General features: G+C 42.6%; 1 protein-coding gene across 2 annotated transcripts in view; it reads right to left on the reverse strand.

Annotated features, from left to right (window-relative positions):
* QSER1 (glutamine and serine rich 1) overlaps window positions 1-19780 on the reverse strand; it is a 44088-nt gene extending 24308 nt beyond the window's left edge. The window contains exons 1-3 of one of the 2 annotated variants that reach the window (XM_059473715.1): window positions 19463-19780; window positions 3352-3461; window positions 2010-2174 (exon numbers count right to left, since the gene is read on the reverse strand). In XM_059473715.1, coding sequence (XP_059329698.1) covers window positions 2010-2174; window positions 3352-3461; window positions 19463-19578 — 391 coding nt within the window. In that variant the 5' untranslated portion in view covers window positions 19579-19780. Of the gene's footprint in view, window positions 1-2009; window positions 2175-3351; window positions 3462-18723; window positions 18911-19462 lie in introns of those variants that run through there. The other variant, XM_059473717.1, reaches the window with a different exon arrangement.
* Window positions 19781-20858: the final 1078 nt, after the last annotated feature.

Consider the following 20858-nt stretch of genomic DNA (forward strand, 5'->3'; position numbering starts at 1 on the left):
CGAAGCTGAGAAATAAATTCTTTGTTTCTCCCTTTCAGCCCAAGATAAACTGATATGAAGAGATGTGATAGTGAAGGAATGCCAAGGTATTTTTCCTTAGTCAACAATAAGGTCTTTCTGAGTGAGAAAGCATAATCAGTGTTTTAATGCACTTTTCCCCCCATTCTAAAAAACTGCAACATCATGTTCAACTGGGTTCTCTTTTACTGCTACCTACTGCTAACACAAAGGAAGGGCCATCTGGAAGCCCCTAAGAAAGGGTAAAATTTAAACCTGTTTTAACTGCAGATGTTCATTTCTCATCTAACCTGTATTTTACCTTTTCCTTCCATAAATCAAAACCATTCCAAATACCTCTAACTTCTCAAACCAGACAAGAGCCTGTCACAAGAGCACTACCATGGTAGAACTGCTGGGCTTTATATTCTCATATTTGTTCAGGAGCACACAAAAGGCATGGCAAAGGTACTAAGTTGCATGCACAGACACACCCTCACAACCCTAAGAAATCAGAACCCTGATAACACAGATCAAAGGAACACTTGGAAGGACAAACATGACAATGTTCTTCTTTTTTCCCCCCAAAATCAGCAGTGGGGGGTTTGGAGAAAACCCCAAAGTAAGAAACACTTCTGAAAACAGGTCGCTTTGCAGAGTGAAGAGCTCTTGCTTTCCCTCAAAGAAGTTTGTGAAGATAAAGCTCTCAATAGACACTTGGGAGGATCGAGGGTCACAGAAAAGCAGCAAAAGTATTAAAGGACAACAGAACGCTCAGAGAACTGGCAATAGTGAAAAATGGGCTTACTAATGAGCTCTTAGTAATGAGCACAGAGAAGTCTCCCAATCATTGGTACCAACATCAAACCTGACCCACAGCATGTCTCCCCCTTCTTCACAATTCACTGTTAGGCTGGCTGCAATGGAGAAATGCTAGGACAAAGAGAAAATGATTTCTTCCCAGCTGACATTCTGATGGGCCATCATAACTCTAAACTCACAACTGATTTATACTAAGGTTGTTTGCCAGATTACCAGTGGGCATCTTCATCTGTGCTCCTACATATATGCTTTTGCCAATGATGAGTTAAAAGCCACGGTCTCTAGTCTCAACTTTTTAGCAGCTCCTCACAGAATGAGTGCAAACTGTCAACAAAAGGACTGCTCCACTCTGGCTACCTTGTGCCTCCTCCCCAAATCAGAACAGCAATCATACAGCTGCACTGAGACACAGATCAGCCTGCTGATACAGAGGAAATCCATCCCACCAAAGGAAAAAAGCCACTCAAACATTTTCTGCTAAATCAGTGAATAGATCCAATTCACTGCACAGCTGCACAATCACTGCAGAAGATTAACCAGAACTTAAAGCTACCCACAGATGCAGCAGCAACACTTATCTTGGTGTGACTGTCTAGAGCAAGCTCAAAATCTGCAGTTTCCTGCCCTGCACAGAAGGCTTGACAGATGGGGGAGGTTTGTGGAAGGCAGCCAGTCTGCCAAAAGAGATGGCACATTTGTTCAGTTGTAAATTAGATCCCTTATTTCTATCTGACATGCACCTCAGACCTTCTTTTTGAGAACACCTTGCTCATTACTTCTGTGTACAAAGGGGCCAAAGCTACCCATAGATTTTAGTACTAATAGCACAGAAAAACTGTCATAGGGAACAGAGTTTGAGAGTGAAAGATTTGCTAGAAGGAATAGGTAGTGTGCCTGATAATGCTTAAAGTGTTAGTGAGACTAATTCCAAACAAAACTGGGGATATAAATTTGACTCTTCAGACAGAATAACATCCTATGTATCTAAATTCCTTCTAAACAACCAGAACTTCTGCTCATTTAAATTCTTTGCTAAGATAATTTCATTGATTTTGAAATTGTTAAATATGGAGATGTAAAAGAAGTAGAAAACATGCAGCCTTTTCAGTTAGTCAGAATATTTTTGTTTCAAATTCTCCCAAACATCCAATATAACAATGACAAAATTTATTTAAAGAGAAAATGTTCACCTGTCTGCCAGGAAGGAGCCCTGAATTGTGGTAAAAGGGTAGATCCTGAAGAGACTGCCTGAGCAGTACGAGACTCAATAGCAGAGAGAAAATTCATAACTGAAGACGTTTCCTTAGTGTTACCTCCAGCACTGTGCATACTGGTATCAAATATTCCTGAAAGACCTGGATGACAGCAGAGAGAAATGAAACAAAACAGATAATTCAGATGAACTTCAAAGAAACAAAATCAAATAACAGATATATGTTCATAATTCACTAAAAACCTCCACCTTATGAAACATTAGAAAGTCAAGAACATTGATTTTTCCGTGTTTAGCTGTTATGCAGTGTTACAACTGTAAATTGAAACTTCAGTACACATTTTAAGACCTATTATTAAATGTATGTCAAATATGATGCTTATAACAGTACTTATGTACACCCTTAGCTGAAGATTCACTCTTCTATTTTCACTTGGTTAAACATTCAGAACTCCTCCTGAAACATGTCCAACTTTTCTATATCCAGTTTCTCCCTTTTGGGCAGCTTATGGAAGTTTGGATTTGCATTCCCTGTTTCAGCAAACAGCTCCATGTGTTTCCCATTGCTCAGACCTTTCCATAGCAGGGGGCTCAATGGGAAGCCCTGGTGAGATCCAGAGCTGTGAGCAACTGAGATTATGTCCAGACTGCAATTCCAGCCCTCCATCACCCTGATCAAGGACCTGGCCAGGAGATACAGACTCAGTCAGGGCATGAGCTCAAACACCTTCCTTTGGAAGCTGTGTTGCAAAGTGAGCATGAAGAGGTCAAGCCCCATCTTCTGGGGGATCCAGAGATATCATCAGGATCAAAGACAGACCCCAATGCAGCTGTAACACAGCCTAAGCCACTGCTACATTTTCAATGAATTTTAACTTTTCCCCAGCAGGGTCTCAGTGTGCACATGGCAGTACAGCAGCAGAATGCTCCAGCTCCCATCAGTTCTGCCGTTTGCTTTTTTGTGTTGCATTTCTGCCACTGGCTCGAAGGCACACGACGTTTGCCCTCATACATAGGCCAAATCCTGAAAAGCTGTATTCTAACAAATAAGTACAGCTGTTTCAAAAAACAAGATACCAAGCATAACCTCCCTTTATATTTTCCTTTCTATTTACAACATTTTGATAAAAAGCTAACAACTGTTAACTTCCTGCTACACACTCAGCTTTTCTAATACCAGTTGCCACCACTTACGTGGCAAACTCCCTTTGATTATATAAAAATTGATTGACTTTAATCTAAATCACATTACAGTTGGTTTGTTTTTCCTTTTTCTTCTGTAGCTATTTTAGCAGTATTCTCATGATCAGGACAGTTACCAGCAGGATGTTGGGTAGTTGAGTATCCAGGAAGCTGATGAGAAGCTGTGTATGTCTGTCTGTGAAGGTCTGTTTCTGAATGTGATGAATGTCCTCCTCCATAGCTTAAACTAAGGAAGAAATTAAACATTATTAACAAAATGTACACCTATAGAAATAAAGAACAGTTATGAAGTATCAATCACAAGCCAAAAAGTTACAGAAATACAGGGAAACAAAAGCCCAAGATCAGACAGATCTAGTTCTGCTAGAATATCACAAAAAATGTTAAGCAGATTAAAAATGTACAATTGAAACCTAAAAAGCCAAAGGGTTTAGGATGGGGAAAAATCTTACAAAAATCAAAGCTGACCACATAAAAGTTTATAAAGGACTAGGTCAGAAAGACAGAGTTCAGCTGTAAGAAACACTCACTGGGCACTTTTTGTAATGATTTACTGATAGCAAGTCTGCAAAGCAGATAACTATGAAGACATGCCCACTTTAACATTTCCATTTTTAATTCCATTGAAACTTACAGGACCTCATTTAATTAAAAGGCTGAAATGACTGGGAAGCTGTAGGACCAAAAGGTTTTTAAAAGGTTTTGGTACTTTTGGTACAATTTAATAGAATTGACAGTGAAAGCACTACCAAGTGACAAATCCATCTTCAGACCTCCTAGCATTAAATGCAAGTTAATGATTCCCAGCTTTTATTTAACATTTTTAAGCGAGTCACCTAAATTAACATGATGTTTCAATCAGGCTTAATGGAAGCACACATAAAATATAGATTGTCTGGCTCCATGCAAAACCAATAATGCAGAAAAGAAATAAATGCAATCTAAACACCAAGCAACCTTAGGAACTTGCCAAAAGCCGTAATGATTTCCAGTTTAAAAAGCAGAAAACAGAGGGAGAAACAAAACAAACCCCCAAACTTTCAAGCTTCCCCAGACTCAGCTCTGCATACCACCTGTCAAATGGAAGAAAATGAAAGCCAGCATGACCAAGTAACCATCTACCTGTTTCTTTTCTTGCTTTTGGACACCAGGCTTACGGGTAGCTGCTACTTACTCCAATGCACATGTGAGACTGCTTCAAATTGAAAACTCAACTGTAAACAAATGCCAAAAGAACCCAAACAAGGAAAGCCACAGCCCTCCCTGCTGCCTGCTCCAAGGGAGACTTCCCTTACCTTTCATCCCTGGGGATGAGGGGCAGGCACTCTGCACCAGGAAAAATTAAACTCTCAATGCCAGGAATCATGACATCATGGGAAGCTTTTATAGAAGACACCAAATAATATAAAAATTGGCAACACTGCTGGCTTTGCTTCATTTTCAGTAAGAGGCAGATGAGCCTCTTAGAGCATTGTGACCTGCACACATCATGAGCAGCAAGTCCTGTCTGTGCAGGACTTTCCTGCCTGAGATGCACTATCAGGGGATGGATTTTCCACTTCAGCAATGCTCTATAGTCAGCATGCCAGGCTACAGCACAAGCCTAAAGAATGAACCAAAATCCTTTGAAAAAACAAAGAACCTCAGCTACTGCTTTTCTCAGTTGTGCTCATTGTCTAGCACTTTAACACCTTTCACAGCAGTAATTGCAATTTAGAGAATTGCCAAACCTAAATTCAGAGTCAGCAGATCCCTGTGCTTATGCTGTAAAGGACAGATCTTTGTGCAGTTCAACTCTATGCATCAGCAACTGATTTCTATTATATGCTGACTGAAATCTAACTATTTGCATCACTGCTATGGACAACTGGCAGACATGATTGCATGACACTGTAGATTATTTTTTTATTTACAGCATTAAACAATTTCTATTATTTCCAGACAAAAAAAAAATATTGCAACAGTGTTCTGCACACAAAACATTATGCAAGTAAGAAAGCCAACTGAAGTGCAAGTATTTTCACAAGAAAAATTTTAAAGTAGTTTGGAGTTTTAGAACAAACTTGCATAGCTGGAGAAAAAAACCCCAAACATAGAACTTCAGGGACATGAAGCTTTCTTCAGGTCTTTTTAAGAAATAAAAAAGCACTACGTGAGAAAATAGGTTTCTAAACTGAAGCATGGCAGATTGCTCACAAGAATTACCTTCACTTACAAAAATGCTGAGCTTGTGGAAACTTTCCTGCAACAGCAATAGGTTGTATTTAGGTTTTCTTGCAAGTTTACCTAATGCTTTTACCTATATAAAAGTGTGCAGTGCTGACTTCTCTTTCATAGACGTTTTAAAGGCAAACTCTAAAGTCCTGCAGCAGCACAGCTTCCTTTTCCCATTCTGTATTTCCAGGTGAGAGGCACTTTGGTGGTGTCCAGGCAACTGGGGCTATGCTTGGCACCAAAAGCTCCTCCAGATGAGGCAAGACCCAAACCCAGTACAGTATTTCAAGCAATTTCACCTCATTCCTCCTCTTTGATTGTAAAAGCAGAAAGTCATCAGCAAAAAGTGGATGAACATTAATTAATCACCTGATATTTAAAAAAATTGCTGTGAGGGTTTTTTTGTTTGTTTGGGGTTTTGTTGTTTGTTTATTTTAAATTTCTATTTATTCTGATTGTTCAAGACTGTGATTAATTTCTCTCTTCTTCACTCCTGTACAACAAACACCTTTTTTTGTAAAGGGCAGGCACAGCACACACAAATACCACGAGACACCATAACACGAGCCTGCAGACCTGAGGCAGAATCCTCTGGAAGATAAAAGTAACTTGTAAAACAAACTTGGACAAAGACGTTGTAACAAGGAGGGTGCTAGAATTAGCACTGGGATACAAAATAACCTCTAGACATCAGCACTCAGAAACATTGTTAATTACTAGAACCTCAAAATTCTAGTAATGCTGGGCATCTTAGAACACTCTAAGTATATGATGGTGCTTTTTTTTTTTTAATACAAATTCCCAGCTCATAGTTAATGCAACCGCAACCTCAAAAATGAATCTGTCTTTCAATAAAAAACATTGTATTTATTTGAACAGTTAATTGTTTATTGTATAATTACTGCTTGCTGGAATGTAGATTCTTATCTCAAAAAGCCTTGCATATATGCCTTTAGTTTACATAAGCTTATCCTAAACAAGCACTGCAATCTGAGAGATTACTGCCTTAAGGTTTCTTTTCATAAAATTGAACTACTAAACAGATGAATTTACACAGCATGTAATTCACATACCAAAAACACATCCAGCATGGCAAACACCCTCATGGCTAGCAAGCTCTGCATGCTCTTGTTTGGAAGTTTGTTACAGTTGTGCAAGTTGTTACTTGTCCTGAAATGTCAGATAAGTTACTGAAGGGACATTCCCATTACTCGGTACTTGGTTATGCTCTGCTCCAAAGGCACTTGGCCCTTATCTCTGATTATCACAGTCATTTCCCACTCCCACTGTCATAGGGAATGGCACAATGGAGTGATTACTGCTAGGAAATAATATTAATTTGACACACAAATTTGGAAAAGAGTTCCCTCAAAGTATTTTTCATTGAAAAGATAAATATTACTCTAAAATAAAATGTAAGAGATATCCTTGTTGTTATTTGTCATTGCTGTAATAATGCAATCAAAAAGTGTGTATGACAATGGAAGTTAAATGATTCAAGTATTAATCTGATTTTTTTCAACTGCATCAGCTGGGCTAATAAAAGACTTTTACTTCTCCAGTAAAATTTCTCGAAGAAAACTGTACAGTCATTGCACCTCATTATTACTAAAATACCTCAACCTTGATTTACAACTCCTTTTTGTTAGCCCAGATTAAACCTGTCAGGAATGGACCCTTCACACATCTGTTTGCATTGCTATTCTCACAATAATTTCTTCTCAAAAGCATTCTTCAACCCAACAGTTCCATACAAATTCAGGTCTCCATCTCCAAAAGGTTATCCAGTCCCACTGCACTCACCACCCTCCTCAGGTGCCAAGGCAATTATCAGGTTTAAGCTTCACACAAGTGAGGGATGCATTTCCCAACTTCACACTCACATTGAAGTACCATTTGTACATGGAAGCAAAATTTAGCTGCAATAAACACTGGACATACAAGTAAGTACTTTTATTTCTTGTACTTTCGTCAAACAACCATGCTCTCCTAGGCATCCACACAGAATAAAATACAGAAACAGAAAAGAAGCACTTTGCATAAATATTTTTCCCCTTTCCATGTAATGATACTCCTTTTACTTTTAGGTATTGAGCAAATTTTTTCATTTTTCTACTTTATTTTCTGGGTAAATCCTCATTACAGCTCATCAATTTTTAAGGCTGATTGACTGATTATTTTGATTTGGTGCTTTCTGGGGGGTTTTTGGGGTTATGTTTAGTTTAGTAACAGCGATCATTCAAGTACCAGGGAAACTCACAATGCTTCCATGGAAAGCAGACCAGAGGGTGCAATCCCTTGTCCTTAGGCACTTGTACCTCCTGCCTCTCACAGAAAGGAAAACTGCCACAGAAACCCCCAGATGAAATCCCAGAGCACTTCCAGAGCTGTGCTCAAAGTGAACCTGGACACCTACAAGACAAGAGGGTGCACAGGGAACTCAGTGCCCCAGCACAAGCCTGACACCAAAACAACCAAGCCCAAACAACAAAAGCCACCAAGCCAGCATGCACACAAGGCATCAGATCTGAGGCAGAGCAGAAATTTAATCTCATTTTTGCCTCACTGAAAACAAGAGCTCCTGTGAGAAGATGACTCGGCACAGCCCCCTTCTAATGAAATCACCACAAAGGAGATTAAAAAGAACAGCGATAGCTTCATACTGGCAAGAAAATACCTTTAAAATCACACTTTGCATTTTATCTTACTTGAGATATAGGTGAAATAGGGGAAATCTCAAACTTCCTTCACCATCCCAAAGCGCAGACACTTAGCAAAGGAGGCTCTCTCCAACCAGCTATTCAGCTGTGCTACAGCAAATTCCACTCAGAGACAGAAAGCAAAGCCACAAAACTGACAAAGGCACTCCTAAATATCAAAAATGTCATCCAAGATATAAGATACAGAAACTGACACACAGCTTACATCTCTTTTTGTCCACTGTATTTGATTTTAGATGTGTAAAATGCAGTTCCAGGTTGTATTACCTGCTGGCAAGTACATGGTTAGGATTAATATTTAATAGCTTGAATATCAGATATTAGAATATACAGTATATATAGAATAGATATTATAATATATAATGAGAATAATAGCTTTAATATTAGATACAATGTTTATTACTTTCCTTAAATACTTCTCTTTGTTATTTTGCCTTTACTCAAACATCTCCTGGAGAAAGAATGGAAGAGCATTATTTGAAAATTTCACTTGAATTTAATACAGATGAAAAGGAGGGTAGATGGCCCTTCAGCTGCTCATTGTAACAGCAAGAATTCCCTGTTTGCTACAGTCAAGCTAGAATGTAATTCAGCACCCAGGGGTTATCTGCAGCTCAGAATAAAATTAAAATTTAAAAGCAATGTTACAGGTAGATTACTTCAATCCAGAAATAGGTTTAATCTTGTATTTTAAAAAAGCCATGACCCTAAGAAGCAGAAGAGGGAGTTGCCCAGGAAGAAAGTTCAATACCATTAGTAACAGCAAGTCACTCCTGTCCAACACACTTATGGAAGTTTAAAAGCACAGAAAGCCCTTAAAAACAACAGAAAACAGAAATGGAGAATGTCTCAATAATTAATTCCAATGGAAAACAAATGCCTTCTCAGCCCAGAAACCCATTTCAGTGCAAAATATTTCTTAAATGTGTACAATATGTGATTTTTCACTTCTATTTCCCAGCCACAGACATACTGGAGGGAGGGGGAAGACAGTGCAAACACAAATTTGGGCTGAAGCCTGAAAGTGTTGGCAGGTTCAAGAAAAATAGGAAACCAGCCTACTCCCTGCATCTAATTCCCTTGATCCTCTCTTTAGATTATACAAGACAAACCTTAACATCATATTAGCAAAAAGAGAAAGAATATTTAACAATCCAGTGTCCATGTGCCCTGGGGTGACTCTATGATGCTGAATTGATCCCCATTCATCTGTTCAGCCCAGAAATCAGTTTTGTGCCTTTAAACCCAGATCTGAGACTGAAGAGGGGGGAGAAGGAAAAGGAGTGGAATTTTTTTTGTAACTGTATTTAAAAACACAGAGATTGTCTGCACACAGATATGTTCGTCCCACACTACAAGAAACAAAAAGAAAAAAAAATTGCTACTTGAAAAATAAAGTCCACTGCTGAAAAATCAAAAGAAAACCATCTCAAACTAAGACCTCAAGGTACATAATGCATTCTTTTAAGAACAGCATACATCTTTAGCATTTGCCTGGCCTGTTCTTCTATTATAGCAAGAAAAAATAGATATTGATATTTTTAAGTATTATTAACATTATTCTTCAAGGCTGATACTTTTGTAAAGATGGGAAATACAGAATGAGACTGCAGCACTGAGGGAAGTCAGTAAAGCACAGAGGAGCAGCATTTTACTGACAAGCTCCAGTGTCTGTTGGTTATGGCACATTCTCCCTTTTAATGCAATTACACAGTATAGAATATTTCCCATCCTACCACACCAAAGGCAATCACCCTCCACTCTTTCATTAAAAATGAAGCTATAATGTTAATTTTCCCCTTCAACTCAAAGGCAGAGCCACCAAGAGCGTGGCTGAGACTGCCACAATGTGGGCCAAGGATTGCCTGGAGGTACTTGGGAGAGGAAACTCTCATTACTTCCTCGCTTTCTAGGAGCAGAGATAAGGAGCTTCTAAGAAATAGATTTTTGAGGTAGAAAATTACATGCAGGGAGCTGCCGCAATAAGCAAAATTCACACTGTTCCTGTGATTCTTCACCTGAATATATATCACCTCTTAAGGAAATAAAGAGATTTTATGGCACAAAAGGGCCATCTCCCTTTTATTCCCATGTTAATGTGTCTGAACTCCTTATGCCTGATCCTTTTAAAAATGAAAAACAGGAAAGCCAAAATAGTCTTACTGGGACTTCAATACCTGAGTGCAAGTGCTGGCTTGTCTGATTAAGTAACCTGCAGAGTTCTTAACAACAAAGACAATATAATTCTGTTAAAAAAAAAATCAGTTAAACTCTGTCTTGAAAATATGTATGTGAAAACTAATATTCAGATAAAAAAAAGCTATTTTTAAACTTCAACTCCAATTACTACTAAGTGACTGGACAAACTACTTTATGTCATTTTTTAATGCATGCAACCTAAACCAGCTTTCTTTATGAGGTTATTTATGGCTGAAATGCAGTATATATAACAAAATAATTTATTTTTTTAAATCAGAACTGGTAAATTTGGAACCACTTCTCTTGGCTTTGACAAAAAAAAAACCCAAAAAAAACCAACTTTGTAACTTAACCAAAACAGAAACTAAAATTAAACTACTCTACAATGTCAGTCTAAAGCTCCTGATGCATGTTTGAAGATTTCAAGGTCTGGAAAGGAGCTTTCAGTGTTTTCCTGCTCTGAATATTCAAGACTAACTTTGATGTCCTTATTAAGACAGTATCATTTAAACAGACACTGTAACACATTCCTCCCAATTTGCATTATAATGCATTGTCAGAAATAATTTTAAGACATTGGTTTGCCAAGCAGTGCTTTGGGGATTCATACATCTTCCCTGACAGCTTCTACTCAATCAGTGCCTGCAGAAACAGAAGTCCCATTATGGTCTGTGTAGTTTCCACCACTCTAAGATCTGCAATCTTATTTTCTTGCCTTTTGAGACACTGGATTATTTTGTCACTACATTTATTTCTCTTCTCTTACCTTCCTTCTGTGAAAGAACTTTTGCATTACTCAGCATAAAGAGAATAGCTGTGATTTTAAAAATTAAATTTAAAAACAACTTCTCTCCTAGAGTTTTACTTACAATTTCAAAAGATTTGTGTAACAGACAGTAAATGGAAATCTAACACTTTTTCTCTGATATGTGATGCTATTCTGTTGCCAAAAGTGTACTTGGGGCATATTCAAAACTCTTCTCTAGATCATTCCAGTACTAGTGGTTGAACACACAGCATAATCCTCTATTACAGCTGAGATACACACAAAAAGGTTCCATTACTTTTAATAACAAAATCTTATTTCAATATATAAAAATCAGCAGAGCATTATCTCAAGATGTGGGTTAGCCACATCAGAGCCTTAATAAAATCACAACTCATTTTACCTATTGAAATGCTTTTCAACCCTCATCCTCCCAGTTATCACAGCATTGCATTTTGTGGCAAGCTTGAGTCTTACCTTTAGGGTACTACAGGAATACTTGATACCCCATTTCTTACTAAGCCCTTTATTTCCCATTTCTATGGAAAGGATGATGCTGAAGCTGAGCTTTTTGTCACAAAAATAGGTAAGAATTGCAGATACACGTGTGCTGTACACTGGCAGAGCCATCTTGTGCAGTCAGTGGGTTCCCTTCATCACCAAACCTCGAAGCACTTTGCAGTTCCAGCACCCATGAAATACTTTGTGCTTCAGTCTAGGGAAAGCCAGGCACAAGGAATAACCACTCTGATTTACAGCCCTCGCCACTGAGTCCCCAGTACTGAAATAAGGCAGTTTCTCCAGGTTTGGTGAAGTTCAAATGCACCCCCGTGAAGAGCAGGGGGCTCATGGCCCACAGCCACTGGCACAGAACGGGGCAGCTGCTCAGTGACCACATCTGAGATGACACATCCTGCCACCCTACAGCCAAAAATCCAGGGCCATTAGATGGGCTCCAAGCCTCCCAGCACACCCACGTGCCCAGCACAGTGTTTTTTCCACATCCCACAACACACCACAAGAGCTAAGCAGCTCACATGAGCTCCTTCAGACTCATAACAAGAAGTTTCCCTATGACTAACTCCACTTCCATCCCAATTTAGGAGGTGTGCCCAGGAAAGATCTAACATGCTAACAACACATTTCATCATAAAACACAGCAGCAAAGAGTCCTTTACATTAAAGGAAGCACCACAGGGTGTTATTAACCAAGTTTATAAGGAAAATTAGCATAGCTCTTGAATTTAGCTCTTATACCTCTTCACAAGTGCTCTCCTCATCCTAGAACAGGTTTAAATCTACATTTTTAACCTTACAAAGGGGACCCTGGCTATCATTTCATTTGCCACAAGTCACTATTTAGCTGAAAATACCAGATGAACCCAGTTGCTTGTGAATGTTTCAACCATTGTTCCAAACTGTAGAAAGACAGTTACAGCCACGTGGCATTTACTTTGAGATAGGAAAAATTACACTATATTAAGCAAATGCATTGAATATGCCCTTGATAGTGATTTGAGCTTTCATGATGATCATGTCTAAACAAAACCAAGTTATTAATCCAGATCAAAACAGCATACGCACATGAACTAAAAAATATCCTTTAATTGGTGAAAAAACTTACAATAACAAAAGGGAGTTTTTTAAAGGGGAAAAGATGAAAATCCCATCTCTTTCCAGTGGTGCTGACTATCAGCAAACTCCAGCTCACCAGTGCCAGCAGCTGAAGGTGGTTAGCACATAGCTGTGTTCAGAGCAGGGAGGAGTTGGCTTTCTACAATCACTCTTTGCACAGCAAATGAACAAATGTTCAGATTCAAGAAAAACTTATTGGAAATCCTGTTCTTGGCAGACTCAGCAGAACATCCTGAAATGGGCCGAGCATGGGGATTGAAGGATTATTCACTGTCTAGCACTGGAATTTTTGACACGAAGACCAGAGAAAGTAAACAGGATGTGGTGTGAAACACCAAGCTGCCATATTTTTGAGAGGGATTTCCTGGGCAGGAAAAAGGGCAGCATGGAAGGTGCAGCACAGCCTGGCACACTCAGCCTGGCCCATGCTCTGACCCTTTGTCTGGCACGTTCTGGGTGACCAAAAGCTCTCAGAACAGCTTGCCAGACATCTGGAATGCTACATGAAGGACTGGAGCCCTCCAACTCTTCTCCAGCTGAAAAAGGAGGGATATCTCCAATGAAATCTAGCTGTGTGACTGCCCTAAGTAGAACTCCTGCAGGATTATTAAGGAATAAATGCTCCTTAGTATCCTGCTGTGTAAACACTATTACTCCAAGATAAGGATGCCTAAGGGTGCCTTCTTCCTGCTGAGCATAATTGGATGCACTTTTCCAAGTCCTAAGCAAGCAACACAGGTAGGCATGCAGAAGGAAGATGAAAAACAAGAAAAGCAATATGGGAAAGTAAGAGCTTGTCTAAACATATGTAAGTTCTTGCTGAATTGTTTTGGAATAAGAAACTTTCAAGTGTGCAGAAATCCAGGAATAAGAGCTCCCTGCCTCGTTTTGTAGCATCAGAGAGGTGCTGAGGAGGCTCTAAAGAATTTAAGTGTCCACTTGGCCCCAGGTCTGTCCAGGGCAATGAAACAAAAGAAGTCATGTAACAATGACAGAATAGCAAGCAGAAGTAAACCTAAAACCTAAGAAATCTGCCCAGTGAGACAAATAAATCTAGTACTCAATAACCATGCACTCTGTCCTCTCAGAAAGTATTTCTCTTTGCTTAAAAATTCAAAGAATTTTCTTTTCTCTGCCACTTGCATGGTACAGCAAGAAATGCTGTGCTGGAAAGGCTGAACTCTGCATGCTGCTCAAAGTTATTTTTGTCACAGTTAAGGCTGCTAAGGAAAGTCTGAAGTGAGACTATTAATGTACTGCCTTTTGACCGGTTTTTGTTTTGGTTTGTCTTTTCTTTGTTTGTTTAATCTATGGAATAGGCACTCACCATGCAAAGCAACTTCTTGACATGCAAATTTGTGAAAGCTTTGACAAAATATAACAAAGATACCCATGCAAAATACACCCACTCTATAAGAGCCCAAGTATTGTTTAGAATTACTATAGTTCAGGCATAGGTGCTTTTTTCCTGACAGGAACAAGGATTTTTCTAAAAACAGCCTCCTTCCTATGACAGCTTTATGCCAAAATCAGCAGCAACTCCAAGAAAAAAATAAAAGGTGGGGAAAAGTGCAGAAGAAACAAGGTGAAAAGGTTGCTCTCTGTTGGGGTCAGGTAAACACACCTATGATTAAAGTTAACAGGATGAAAGGCAAAATACACACATGGGACTGAAACAGTTTTTGCATAGGTGGTGGGATACAAGTCGCCTTCTTGCAGAACAATGTATTCTGTATCCTGCGTGGAGGATGTTGGCTCCATGGGAAAGGGCTCCCATCTGAAATGTCACTGTGGGTGATCTGAGGACAGATGTGGCACCCAGCTAACAGGCACCAAGTGCTCCTTCCTGCCAGGGAAGCAGGCAGCACAATTTCTGCGGGATGTTCATCAAAGACAGTGACACGGCAAGAACGAGCCCATCCAAACCCTGTCCAGAACCACTGGCAAGAATCCCTGCCAAGGCCACACAGCTCTGCTCCCTGCTTGTGCCCAGGTGCCACCTCTGGCTCCCAGCCCTCCAGCACAGATATCCAGCTCAAGCCATTCACTGTTTCAGCCAGGAGAGTTTTCTCATGGACTGACAAACAGGACCAGCTCCCTGTGCAGTTGCACAAACACCAAAGACAAGGGAAGAGGAAGGGAGCCCCTTGCAGCAGCAGTGAGCCTGAGCAGCCAGTTCAGCCTTCTCAGGTAACTGCACCCTCACACTCAGTCTCAGCTCACTCCTTCTGCAGATAATTCTTTATCACCATTTCTCACTGCAGCAGAATGACACACACTGCTTGAAATCTTCCACGTAAAGCTGGCATTAAATCTCACACAGGTAAGCAGCATCTAAATCCAAACAAGCCTGGCTGGCTCATTTTGAAACTTTAGTCAAGATTTTGCAAGATGACCACACATCTGCACCAGGGAAAAGCTGTGGGACACAGAGCAAGAATGCATTCAGCTTCTGTTCAGCCAATCTTTGACCTTCTCACAGCTGTGATTTCAGTGTGTGCTGAATGCAGGTGAAAAAAAACCAAAAAGAAAGGAAGCCAAACAAAAGCCAGCAAGTCCCTGTAAGGTATCTGCACTATGCCATGGACTACCTCTGTTTATTTTGCATGTATAAATGTTTCAGATATAAACTATGACAGAAAATTTGGTAAGATTTTAAAAGTGACCTACCTTTTTATATGTTTTTAAAATTTATTTAGTGTTTCTGGGCCTTTTAATACAAAATTTCTAAGTAAATTCCCAGATTATGAGAACGCACTTGAAATACTACGCCATAGGGAACTTTCTGTAGAATGTATTTAACAACAAACATTGGTTTCACCTTTCAGAACAATTTCATTTGATGAAAGAAAGGGTTCTCATCTTTTCTAAAATACTCTGCACTTACAGAGTTCCTATAGCTATGCAAAAACCCATTAGAATTTAAAATTGAGCCTTAACTAAAACACAATTATCACACAGCTGTTACAATAAGCATTAATTTGACAGCTATGCAAAAATGAGTTTAAAAACCCATCATAACCATTTATCATAAAAGTGTTAGCCTTCCATTTATGCAAGTTTGCAAATGAACTATCACAGGAACTAACTCTTTATCTTAGATTAGCTGTTACAGGCCACACTAACAATGCCAGAGCTATCTGTTGTAAAGAACCATATTGAATTAAATGACATAAAATCCCATATGCTTGGGTAGCACAGAGATGGATAGAGACATAAAGGAACATCAGAGACCATGGCAATCACCATAAAATTTAAATCAACAACAAAATAATTGTGACTGACTTTTAATCACATGTAGCAGATTTGAGTCTTGGAGCTGTGGTAAAAACAGAACAAGAACAGTGAGATCTTTCCAGTAGTAAAAATCTTTTTTTAAATGAGTACCCCCAAGTCAGAGAAACTCAACCAGAAACCTCATCCATTATCAGGTGTCTCCACATCTCTTTCCAAGCAATTACAACAGTTTCTCACACTATTACACATCAGCTGGTTTCTGAATACTCAATAATTCCTGAGCAAGCCGCAAGTAAGCATGGCACACCTTATCTGCTGTTCAAGAGCTTTTGGCCAAAAGAGGGTTTAAGCACAGAGGTGGGGTTTTCTGACACTATAGTAAAAGGCCAAAAGTGGCAGGGCACTCCTAGAACCACCAGCAATTCCTTCTGATGCTGACAGGCTGTGTAAGGGGTCTGGGGGTCAGAGCATCCCCTCAGCCCCTCCTACCAGGCTGCAGTATCCCAGTGTGTCCCTGCTTAGGTACCAGAGGGATGCCAGTGATTTCCATCAGCTTCCATCCCAATCCACCATCTCCTATTCCATGGCAAGAGTTATGTCACAGCAGGCCTGGTAGAAATGTCTTTGCAACCCTTCACCACACATTTCCTTTGAGTTGATAAGAATAGAGGCATTGCACAGACAAAACAGTGCCTGCAAGAAATAAGAAGCAGGATAAAAACCAGATGGCTGAAGTGAAGCACAGGAGGAAGACAGGAGCAATGCTTGTAGGGAGGAGAAATCATTTTGATGAGCTGAGACTGTGAACATGGCTCTCCACACAAAGGGAACAAAACCTGCCACGACACAGCCTGCAAGAGCATAACTATGAGATTTGAATGAAATATTGTCATCTTTATCACCTAAAGGCTGAATTCTTTTCAAGCAAGTACCAGATGAACATGACACACATTTTTTAATTTAACATCAGGCTAATGCAGCTTCAGCTGTTAAGATGACTACCTGTCAACCACAATCAGAAACACCACTGTGAAAAATGTGATGTGATCTGTAACACAAGTCGAGGGCATGGACAGCATATTCCTTTACAGTACATCTATACCTCCACAATTTCCTTCCAGGCTGCTGCAAGCCTTGGCAGTGACAGGAATGACTCTTCCATCCCCATTCCTCAGCAACTCCATCCATACAAAGACAAGTGCTAGCAGCAGCAGTAGAGGAATCCACAAGCACCTAAAGCCCAGACTCTACTCATCTCTGTGTCCATCATGGTTCAAATCTTTAAATCTGGCCAAAGACAGGGTATGTTAATTCTTGTTAAAAATGACATGAACCCAAAGAAGCTAGATCAGGAGAAATTCAAGCACAAAATAGGATTCATTATTCAGTATTTTCCCTGTTCTTGGTACAGTTAAAGAAAAAAGTTTAAATGTTTCAGCCAACAATTTTTAAATGCATCATTTGTCACCATGTATAGAACCTGGAGATGAAATTTCAAAGAAATAAAAGTTTTCTCCACATTGTTTCCTGAAGCATAGTATAAATACTGCCATATCATACAGGCATGCAATAATACTAATTTGATTGGTATAGGCAGCAGGCAGTGATCTAATGAGCTTCTGCATGGTACTTGTCTTGGGATTTTTGTCCATGCCATTGCTCCTAAAGAATTCCCAAAATGTACATTTAAGACTGCATTAACACAGTAGCGATTAAAAAAAATTTGCAAGACGTGTTGTAAAACCAGGGGATTATTTTAAATATTAAAAAAGAAAATCCTGTAAAATCCAAGTTCTGCTTCTGCACTACCTATTCTTAAATGACCTGGGAAATCCAAATCACCTCCAAACAGCTGGCACGACCCTCAAGAGGTGATGGGAGCTGGCAAAAGCAATACAGAAAGGACAGGTCACTGACTTCCACTGAAATCAACATAGCAACAACACCAAAAGCACTTCAGTAGTCAGGAAGAAAAATTGGGAAGAATTATATGGAGACCTTACTTTGCCATGCAGGCAGCTCCTCAGAGAAACTGGCTAAAGAGATTGATGGGGCAAGGGTTTGGCCAAAAAGCTGCAATTCTCTGTGAAACGGGGAATGTACCGCCTCACTCACTTCCCAGGGAGCTCCTGAGATCTTCTCACTGCATCTCAAATGCAATGTGCACAACTCAGGAAGGGAAATGGACAACTTGGAGGAAATCTGAAAGAAATCTGGGAGAATAACTAAAGTAAAGTGAAAAAAGAAAAAAATCTCTGGCAATAAACTTCAAAAGATTATGTTATTTTTATTAAGAAAAATAAGTAAAGCAAGAAATTAATTAGAATTCATAAGAATTCATACTCGACATATTTTCAGTGTTGATGAAGCTATAAACAGGACTCGGTGGCCAAAAACTAAAGGCAGCCCTCTTCATATCAAAAATACAATATAAATCAGTCACTTGTATACTTTACCAAGAATTTTGGCTCATGGGAAATTTTTAACTACACCTTCTAAAACGTAAACTCTATTTCCAAACACAGATTGAGGGGGAAAAGAAAAGTTCTATGGCCTGCATTATGAAGAGGTCAGACTAAATGATTGCAACAGTCCTTCTGACCTGATAATCTATTAATCTTATCAGACATGTCTGACCACTTTCAGAACCAAGTGCAAAGTCATCTATCAGCGCACCTATTCTGACGGGATATTTTTAGCCCGAGATCCTCTTTTACCTTTAAACGCCGTCGAGATGGGAACTGCAGATAAATCAAGCGAGAGACATAAAAGGCAGGCGATAACGAAAATCTCATCGCCTAGAGAATACTCCTTTTAGTTGGCAGAGTTACACAATCAAAAAGCAACCCGAAGCCAATAAGATATCCCGTATTTTCCCCGCACTTCCCGGAACTTTGCAGAACTCTCCGCGGGACTGAATCGCTCCAGACAAGTTTTGGCTGAGAGGAGGAGGCTCCGCACGCCCCGGAGCAGCGCTTTAGAGCGAAGAGCTTCGCCGGGCTCAGCGGAGCGCACACCGGCGGAGAAACGGACGGGCGCGGGGGATGCTGGCGCGGCGCGGCCGGCCCGGTGCCCCGGCGGGCAGCATTGTTCGGCCGGGCAGCGCCGGTGCCCGCGGCCCCGCTGCGCTCCGGGAGCCGGCCAGGGACGCGTGAACTCTTGAACCCGCGCCGCAGCCCGACGCGAGCCTCCGGGGCGGAGAGACCGCCCGCCCCGCCGCCAGCGCCGCGGGCCGCCGGGGACAGCGGGGAGCCCGCGCCGCCGCCGCCCCCCGCCCGCCCGCTCGCCCGCCCGCCGGGACGCGGCCTCCGCCGCCCCGCCCGGCCCGGCCTCCCCGGGACCGCCGGGCCCCGCTCGCCCCCCGCCCTGCCCTGCCCCGCCGCCGGGGCCCCCTCGGCCGCCCTCGGCCAGGCCCCGGCGCGGCCCCCGGCCTTTCGTGCCGCGGACCCTCCTCACCTGGGCTTCAGGCTGCCGGCGCCGCGCTCGTAGGCCCAGGAAGCGGCGGGCGGCGCGGTGCCCGGGGCCAGGGGCTCGGCGAAGCCGGGGGTCGCGGGGTAGTTCCTGTCCATCATCGGGGCCGCGGGGGCTCCGCGGGGGCCCTGCGCTTTTGAGGGCGGCGGGGACCGAGCGGGGCGGGGGGGGAGCGGCGCCTCATCCGGGGCGGGCAGCGCCGCGGCCCCGTGCGGCCCCCTGCGCTCCGCTCCCGCTCAGCGGCGGGCGGCGGGCGGAGCTGCGGGCGGCGGCGGGGGCTGCGCGGCCGCCGGACCCATGTCGGGCTGCGCGTTCCCAGGATGCTCCTCCCCCGCCAGCGCACTGGGGCTCACGGGCTCCGTGGCCGGGGGCAGGGAGGCCGCGGCGGAGGGGCCGCCGGGGCCGCCGCCAGCAGCGCCGGCGGGGGGAGCGGGAGCAGCAGGAGGAGGAAGAGGAGGAGGAGGAGGAGGAGGAAGGAGGTTTGTGACTCGCGGACGGGCGGCCGCGGCCCGAGGGGGAAGCGCGGCGGCGGGAGCGGAGCGTGGCGGGGGGCGGTAGCCGCCACCGGGGCGGGGTGGGGGGGCTGAAGGCGGGGACGGGCGGGGTGGCGGTGTCGGGTACGGGGGAGGCCGGTTCCTCGGTGGAGCGAAGCGCTGGCGCTTTGTTGGAGGAACCGGGGCGGGGCCATGTTGTTCCCGCGGAGGGGAAGCGCCGCCAGCCGCGGGCTCCGGGGCCGCCGCCGCCGCCAAGATGGAGCCCGGCAGCCGCCCCATTGTAGGGCGCTTTGTGGGGCCGCCCTCCCGCCCTGGCACCGGCACCGGGCGCTGACGCCTCTCCCCGCGCCCGGCCGCCCCCCCCCGCGGCGGGGAGCGCCGAGCCACCGCCTCTTTATGTGTCTGTATGTCAGAGCTTCCCAAAGACCCGGGCATTCCCCATCGAGAAGTCACCGCAGGCCTGGATGGAATTGTATGATGGCATGGCAGAGTGCTTTGGATTGGAAGGGACCTCGATGATCATCCAGTCCGATCCTCCTGCCATGGGCATGGGCACCTTCCACTAGATCAGGTTGCTCAAGGCCCCATCCAGCCGGGCCTTGAACACTTCCAGGGATGGAGCAGCCACAATTTCTCTGGGTGTTCCAGTGTCTCACCCTCCTCACAGTAAATAATCTCATCTTAATATCTCATCTAAACATCCTTCCAGTTTAAAGCCGTTGCCCCATATCAATTGCCTGTTGTCAATTGCCCCTTGTGTATTTCCCCTTGTCAGTTGCCCCTTGTATATTGGCCCTTGTATATTTCCCCTTGTCAATTGCCCCTTGTCAGTTACCCCTTGTATATTGCCCCTTGTATATTGCCCCTTGTCCATTACCATATGCCCT

Source organism: Ammospiza nelsoni, chromosome 6 (assembly GCF_027579445.1).
Source record: "Ammospiza nelsoni isolate bAmmNel1 chromosome 6, bAmmNel1.pri, whole genome shotgun sequence".
In the NCBI taxonomy this organism is placed as follows: domain Eukaryota; kingdom Metazoa; phylum Chordata; class Aves; order Passeriformes; family Passerellidae; genus Ammospiza; species Ammospiza nelsoni.